An 8597-nucleotide genomic window follows, 5' to 3' on the forward strand; every position below is an offset into this window, starting at 1 on the left:
CTCATGGAGGTAGTCTCGATCTCTGATGTTTCAAATAAAAAAAAAAAAAATATTGTAAATGCTATTTACAAAGAGCAACCCCTAGAGTTTCTTGCTCATTCTTCTCGGGGGAATCTGCCTTACGAATGAGCGGTAGAGTTTAACAATTGTGACGATTTCAAGTGTAATAATGCTTACCTATGAAATAAAGATTATTTTGAGTTTGAGTTTGAGTTTGAGCACTCGAAATCATACTCAAGTCCCTGCCATTACGGTCGTATTTCCAGTGCTTGAAATCATACTCAGATCCTGACTTGTGCATTGAGTAGAGTTCTGGAATACGACTCTCAGACTCAAATCTAATTAAAGACACCACAAGTACAAGTTGCCTTAAGATCCTGAAATAGTGGCGCTTGTATAGACTAACATTTTTTTTAATTACCTTATTTCATAACTGTCCTGTTGCCCAGTGGGCAATTACACTTACACAATTTGACAACCAAAGACAAGGATTGCCAGCAACCCAAACAACACCGCTATGTGGTCATGGTAGATTTTTTAGAAGTTAACATTTAAATCTATATAAATAAATATGAGTGATTTCTATATTTGGCTTGGTTTCTACTTAACAAATTAGCAATGAGTGTATAGTTCATTCTAATTGAACAAACTGATTTACTTTGATTAAGCATTTTACGCTATCACTCGCGTTCGTGTGACGACGCAACGCACCGGCAACGCCCGTGTAAATTCATAGCGTCACGCGCAACGCTTATGGCTTACACGAACTAAGATCGATGCCACATAGGCGTCACTGATGCATTGCGTCGTCGTCGTCGCAACGGTACGATCAACGTATTAGGAGCGATGTCAAACGCGCGTTGAATCGTCGCTATGGTTTTGTAGTTGCATCATCAATATACATCCGCAGCGCTAGGCGCGCGGGCAAGCACTGCGACACAAGTGAAATTTATTTACGAGTCGCCACTCACTCGCCGCCGCAGCAGTTGCATCGTGTCTCCGCGAGGACGACGCCACTGAGGCGACGCACACCCATTACACCCGGCGTAACTTAAGTAACAAATTACTAGCTTAGAGAATAGGAAAAGTACTTCTGAAAGCATTCTACAATAAACAATATGCTTCCTGATCCTGGTTCGAGTTTTACTACTTCAACTAAAAAGCCTCCAAAGTTTCAAAGTACAAAGTTGCTTGCAATTGCGCGCCACGTCGTGTCAACGCACCGTGTCGCTTGTCGTTCCGATTTATATGTAGTACAACATGGAGTAACGACGCAACGTTTCGCGTGGCATCGCTCTGAATCGTCCTGGAGTAGTATGACTATTAACTATTTAATTTAATTTTATATAGATCTAATGAGCTAGAATCCAATAGCACTAAACACCTACTCCATTAAAGTAAATCTGCGTGTCGGAATCACACACGGAATCTGTTAAAATTACATTTATGTACAGTAACAACACATCAAGTGTAACAGATGTAGATCTTATTTCTACAGGTTAAGTTTGATTATTGTAATCAGTCCCACTTGATGCAAAATAAAAATAAATTAGTATCTCAATTTATATGACTGCTTGTAAAGTAAAACGACACATTTGAACTTGCTCCGCTTGTAGCACGAATGGGAAAGCGTAAAAATAGTTACACTACATGTTGCTCACGTCCTTATATAATAATAAAATATGAACAGTCCACATAAATTGAGATAAAAAGTCGTACAAGTGCACATTTTGCAGTTTGCTAACACAGATTCAATTTTCAACTCTAAAGCATTGAAATTGGATAAAGAGCTACTCTCATAGTTTTATTATATATAATAGGTATTGGATAATAGCGATACAACGCTCTTAAGGGATTATCTAAGGGAAAAGTGTAGCGCCACTTTCCGACGATAGCATTGGTGGAGTAATGGTAGCATATGGCAGTCGCTACATCCAGCACGGTATCGCCGCCAGCGCGTCCTTGCAGCGTACATTCTAAACCACCTTATCGATTTCTGCCGCCAAGCAGTAGAGTTTTAACAGTACTGTTCCGGTTTTGAAGGGTGAGGGTGCTGGTGAAATTACAAGCACATGAGACTTGTCAACTTGTGTCTCAGGGTGTCGGGCGCAGTGGCAGTGCCCTCAGATCTTTGCGATTTAAAGCTCAGAGTGGCATTGCAACTGTTGTGGACAGGCGTGTAGGTTACCATCAGACGCACGACTAGTTCGTCCTGTCCTTGATATTATAAAAAAAACCTTAAAAATTTTGAACACTGTCATTAAGGACGCGTCTGGGGTCTGCTGTGTAGAAGGAGACTTACTTTAAAAGCCTTATGTCTAAATGTAAACAGTGTAAATGACATCATTTACATCGACTCAGATCAAACGACTAACGTGATTGGAAAATTGCGATTTTCGCCCCTTACATTCATTGTCATACGAATACAGATTTCTGAATTGGTTAGCGCAATTCCATGAGAACAAGTTTTGGGATTCATACACATAGACTCAGGTAGCAGCAGTCTTTATAGACAATACAGTCTACGGAAAGAAACAGCCTTCGTACAGGAAATTTTTCTAGAACACCTAACTATAACTACAATTTGCTAATAACAACACAACAATTACTACTTGAAAAATGGTTTTGCCTCTTAAAATCTGCAATAAAAATAATTATAATATTATTATAAACTTATTTTTATAAGTAATAAACAGAATCATAGTAAACAAAAAAAACAGAAACTTACCAATTAAATTCAGTCATCTTTCTTAGGGCTATTTGTGATAGGCTCTTGACTAGGCTGAAAAGAATATTTATATTATATAATACTTGGCTGATCGGCCAGCAAAAACATTATTATAATATAAAAGTATTCAACTTCATAAACACACAATAAGCGTCTAGAGATCAAAGTATTTTGTAAATGTTTGATTCATCATCATCAAGTCATTTACACGTCCCACTGCTAGGTAGGGGATTCCTCTCAGGCGAGGGTTTAGGCCTAGTCTAGTCTAGTACCCTATTAAAATTAAAGAAAAATACCTATATAATTTTATTAAATTAGTTACCTCTTCATTTTTTAAATTAAGAGGTTGACCAAAAAAAGACATTGGTGTCAAAAACAATTCATTAAAATACCTGATTTTCAGTAATTGGCAAAAATGTGCTTGATCTCTAGATATATTTGATGTGTGTAAACATTGACCTATTGGTAGGTCAATGTGTATAAATATAAACAACATATTGCAACAACAAATCAAAACACTTTTTATTGCATTTTTCAATTCATGTGAACTTGCATTTACATTTATTAACCGACTTCAAAAAAAGGAGGAGATTCTCAATTCGACTTTTTTTGTATGTATGTTACGCGATAACTCCGGTATTTATAAACCGATTGTCATAATTCGCATTTAGCGCCTAAATTTTACTTGAGGAGCAATTATTTTAATGGTTGGTTTTGCTATTCTCCAATTCAAGGCGTTTTTCTCTCTCAATATACTTCGAGTAGTGAGAACCAATTTTTATTATCTCCTGTGTCAAGTCATGTATACTGGCGAACTAAACATCCCCATATTTCAATAAAACTTGGCAAATATGATGTAATTCGACATACTTTTGAGGTCGGTTTTTTTAGTACTCTGTACTGAGATTATTTTAAATTTTACTGACATAATTGTTATTGATTCATTCAAACAAAACAGATGTAATAAGATAACCATAATTTTATAACATATTATAAAAATGACTTACTTCAAAATAGCGATGGTAAAGTAGAACGCCATAGACACAGCCTACAGATACTAGAATTTGAATGACTAGCCATGCAATCACGTTGCACACTTGAGCTTGCCCAAATAATTCCTTTCCGTTCTTGATGCACAACATTGATTCTGTAACCATTATAGCTCCATACACCCAGCATTGAGTTCCTACTCTTTTACATTTTGGATCAGTTACATAGGTGTAATATTGTCTGGAATGTTAACATTTCAAATAAAATGTTGCATGCGAGAAAAAGAAAAGAAGTAACCGTAGTCATGGCAATGACAAGTAAAAGCAAATATGACATTAATCCCACAGAAAAATTTCCAAAAATGCATCTCAATTGACCAATATATCCCATTACGAGGCTACAGCCTCCTTAAGGCCCCTGTCCGCTTCGCTGGCCGTTTGAAGGTTAGGGAATACATAACGATTATGACAGCTACATGGTCCTTAGATTTGTTTTTAATAATTTACCTCACAGAAGGAGCAACGATAACTCCAACAAGACAAAGACGCGCTATAACCAGAGGATGTGAAGGTGGCATCTCAAAAATGTGCTTCAGGAAGAATGTGTTTAACTCTGATATCTGCCAGAACACCACTAATTGACTCAATGCAAAGAACCTCATGTAAGTACATGTTGGATCCAGCCAACGTACAGGACTCCATTGAACTGGTGTGAACTGCAACAGTGCTCTTTTAATCTTTCCTGAGGTTGAAGAAATATCCCTGGCAAATAAAATATTTCCTGTATCACACTAAAGTAAACATTTTATTCAGTGATATAAATAAAAGCAGACTTACTCATTTATAATAACAGTGGGTGTGCGCTTTGATAGGATACATTAATAATTCTTGTTATACATACCTTATACTGACCCACTTGTATTCTCTCATTTCAAGCATTTTACAAATTTTAAGTCCACACCAGATCCCCAAACCATTACAAACTAGGACATCCAAAATAACAGAGTCCCACCAGCATTCCAAGAAGTTAGGCAGTAAGTGAGCAAATGCAATTTCTGTGATCTCCCACATTACAGATATGGCCCACAGCAGTCCCGCGTGTCTGAATAGCAAGGCCTTAAACAACCACCCTAGGAAGTGGCCCCAAGCAAACACATCAACATGAGACCAAATTTTCGCTATAGATATGTCTGAACAATTAACTGCGTATTCCTGAAAAATAAATACTTTCATTCAGATCCAACTACCAAACATTATTAAGCACACTCATGCAGCAATTAGTAAATATGCTAAGCTACCTTATCCATGTCGATATGAAAGTTCCTAAGCTCTGGATCAATCCAGTACATGATTTCGTAAACTGTAGAGTGGCTTTGAAACAACAGGAAGAGTAGTGCCAGTAAGTAGAGGACAGACATGCCAAATACAATCCTCCACACAGCTGGATGTGGGCGAGTGAACGGTCCATTTGGGAAGGTCAACACTGATATTATGAGGAAAAAAAATACTACACAACACATTCCTGACCAAATATTATCTTGAATAGTTGATTCATCTCTGTAACAAAAAAAACCAGAAAATTATTAAAGAATTCAAGCTAGCAATGAATATGAGGATATCTAGATTAATGGTAGTTAATAGTAATTCTACATTAAATAGCTTGTCCTATCTTCTTTATTCATTCTTGATTTCATGTTTTTTCAATGTAGCAGTAGTATAGAAAACTAAAAAAAATGCAGGGCTGATAACTAAATATACACCTACAGGCCAACCGCTAAACTGAGTTAGTTCCTGAGGTAGCTGCGCAGGTGGAATGGCAGTTCGTAACAGCTATTTCGCGCTGCACATAGGATAATTTCAACATGATTTTTCTGATGATATTCAATAATAAGTGGCATATTAATTATCAATGAAATAGCTGTTTTCGTATTATCATTTCACATAACAACAATTGCCTAATTTGGTAGAGACTTTTTAGCCCAACTTGCTATTGAGTTTTTTCAGAAAAATAATGTGTAACATACAATAAAATAGTGTAAGTGGTTGAAATTATCCCATGTGAAGCGTGACATAACTATTACGTAAAGTGTCACTCCTCCCGCACCGTGCAACAATCTCAGGAGCCAACTCAGTTAAAGGGGTAGCCCTGTATTAAGGCCAAAAATAATATTCACAGTTTAAAACATATAACTATACGCGCTGTATATTTTAAAGTGAGACATATTCATACATGTCATAGTAAATCATGTTACAACTTAACATAGACTAAAATAAAATTAGGATATGGGATAGAACAAAAAATCAATCAACAAAATGTTTTGAAGTGTAAATAGGAATAAACCGTTTCCCTTTACGCTTGATTTCGAGTGCAATGGGAATAATACCAAGCGAGCGCCGAGTGAGACAGCAACAATAACAATGATTTCACATTTACGTTTTAGCTTATGTTAATTATTTTTGCTTGAACTATCATCGAAATGTTTTACGTACTAAAAAAGATAAGTTTATGATTTAGTAACTAGTCATCATTTAATAAGAATTGAGGTTTTTGTCGTAGTTAAAAATGTGAAATCAATTATTTACAATGATTGTGATGTGAATGAATTTAGTTATTTACAGTTTATTTACACTTACGTGGTACGGAGCAAGTGTTCAAAATGTCCACCGTTTTCTACAATGCATGGTCTAGCACGGCATAGTAAATTTTGTTTTAAATTGTACAATACAAACGCATTTTGTCTCACAGTCCAAATGGTGAGATAATCCTCTCACGCAACACTTCGACACGGTTCACCTCCTCCGCGTAAACTCCGATTTGAGAACATTTCAATAGCTTGCCTCACACTATCACCACTTATTGCGTAAAGTCGCACCATCTCAGTCAATTCGACGTTACAATAAATATCCATTTTGCGGCGATCGGGCGACCGGAAGTACAAATAATTTACGTGTCTTCGTTAGATCAAGGTCGCACGTGCACTGAGCAGTTTCGCATATGCGCTCGCGCCCCCACCCTCGACCTGTGCTTTGTGTTTCGCCGCCGTGTCACCACCCGCCGCGGGCGTTGCGTCGCATGTGCATAGATTTCGATAACTAATGTTGTTCTCAAGTAGTAGTCGTTAAAAAAAAAACAAAAAATATTTTTTGTAAAGTTTAAGTTCATTACTTTATTATTTCTTTGGGTTCAGAAACAGGAATATAAGTATGTCCCACTTTCAAATATACAGCCTGTGTATCGCACATGACAACTAACAGAGTATTATCTCAAAATTGCTTTAAGTTATATTAATATTACCTATCATATATTACATATCACTTTGAAATTAAATCGTATACGAATGACATATAAATACAGCGAAATTTTGGAGATAAATTATGAATATAACGCAATTTTTGAGATAACAATACTAAGTTAGGTGTCAAGTCCGATATGCGCAGTGAAGTGCCCCTCAGATCTTTGCGATTTAAAGCTCTGAGTGGCACTGCAACTGTTGTAGACAGGCGTGTAGCTTAACATCAGGCGCACGGTTTGTTCGTCCTGTCATTTGATAATATAAAAAAAACTACATTATACAGGGTGTAAATTTGAGACGGGGCAGCAAGGCCAGCTACTTTAACTGTTGTAGTTACAAGAAAACGGTTCTAGAAGACTATCCACGAATTTTGAAAATATTTTGATTGGCGTTCACAGGTTTTGAAAAAATGGTACAGTAAGCAAGAGGCAGACTCAGAGGGAGTATCAAAGAAATTTTTGCATAAGTTGATCCCTAGAACAAAAGAGACAGCACAAATTGTTAGTAACAATGTATAATATTTAAGTACAAATATAGTGTTAATATACTAACAATATGCACAATCTAATATGATTCAAATGAATAAATTTACAGAGAAAATGATATATTTTTGGGTGAGAGGACAGAAACAAAAGGTATTTAATGGAGTAATCAGTTATTCTAGGTAGTTAAGGAAACTAAAAATAAGGAAACAAAGAAATTGACAATGTATTATTTATTTCAAAATAAAAACAACAACAAAAAGCAAAAGTACATAAAAAATCTATGATTGTAAGTGCTGGAATTGATTGCAGCCTTGGCGATGCATCGATTCGCTCTCTTCTGCAAAGAGCAAGTAGCGGATGAAATTTTACTCGGATGGATTTTATTGAAAATTGCAGCAAGTGCGTCTTTCAATTCTTGAACACAGTTGTATTTTTTTTTAAATTTCATTTTTTACATAGCCCTAAAGAAAAAAATCAAGGAGCATCAGATCAGGACTGTGAGGTGGTCATTTGATAGGATTATGTGTTCCAATCCATTTGTTTCCACATTTGAGAACATTTTGATTAAAAATCGTATTAAAAGTGACAATTTGCTATTAACAAAACAAACCAAAGCTGTTATGATATATTATAATATGGTTTTACTTAATTCTTATTTGAAGAGTAGTGGCCAGTTTCATTTCTAACAAAAAGCTTGCATTTAAAATGTATGGGAAAAGATTTTTTGCAATTTCTGACATTTCGAGTACTCTTACATCAGTTGGTCCCATAGAGACTATTGATCCTTACCAGAGACCAAATTGAATGATATAAAAAAAGTTTTGTAAAAATTGCCTTTTATCTTGCTAACTGTACCCTTTTTTTAAAATCTGTGAATGCCAATAAAAATTCTTCAGAATTCATGGATAGTAGATAGAAAATTTATGTACCTACAACGATTAAATTTCTCTCAAATTTACACCCTGTATAAGATGAAATGCATGAACATGCAACCGCTATCTAATGAGAAAACTTAATTAATAGGTATTGGCCAGCATAACTTATTTTTTACAATCCAAAAAATCGTGGCAAACAGTGGGGCATTTTTTTTCAAATCTAGGAA

At 35.8% G+C, this 8597-nt stretch overlaps 1 protein-coding gene and 1 long non-coding RNA gene across 2 annotated transcripts in view; one reads left to right on the forward strand and one right to left on the reverse strand.

Annotated features, from left to right (window-relative positions):
- Positions 1-2135: 2135 nt before the first annotated feature.
- The window catches only part of LOC113232726 (phosphatidylserine synthase 1), a 7007-nt gene continuing 545 nt past the window's right edge, over positions 2136-8597 (reverse strand). Inside the window, exons 2-7 of the mRNA XM_026467507.1 lie at positions 5016-5274; positions 4619-4929; positions 4225-4479; positions 3736-3958; positions 2729-2782; positions 2136-2639 (exon numbers count right to left, since the gene is read on the reverse strand). Coding sequence (XP_026323292.1) covers positions 2738-2782; positions 3736-3958; positions 4225-4479; positions 4619-4929; positions 5016-5274 — 1093 coding nt within the window. The 3' untranslated portion in view covers positions 2136-2639; positions 2729-2737. The remainder of the gene's footprint in view (positions 2640-2728; positions 2783-3735; positions 3959-4224; positions 4480-4618; positions 4930-5015; positions 5275-8597) is intronic.
- LOC113232734 lies at positions 3972-4944 on the forward strand. The gene is made up of 3 exons (XR_003310649.1): positions 3972-4161; positions 4232-4379; positions 4794-4944. It is a non-coding gene; the product is annotated as an uncharacterized LOC113232734 (long non-coding RNA).

This window comes from Hyposmocoma kahamanoa, unplaced genomic scaffold (assembly GCF_003589595.1).
Source record: "Hyposmocoma kahamanoa isolate Upper Pololo Valley unplaced genomic scaffold, ASM358959v1 102, whole genome shotgun sequence".
Lineage (NCBI taxonomy): Eukaryota > Metazoa > Arthropoda > Insecta > Lepidoptera > Cosmopterigidae > Hyposmocoma > Hyposmocoma kahamanoa.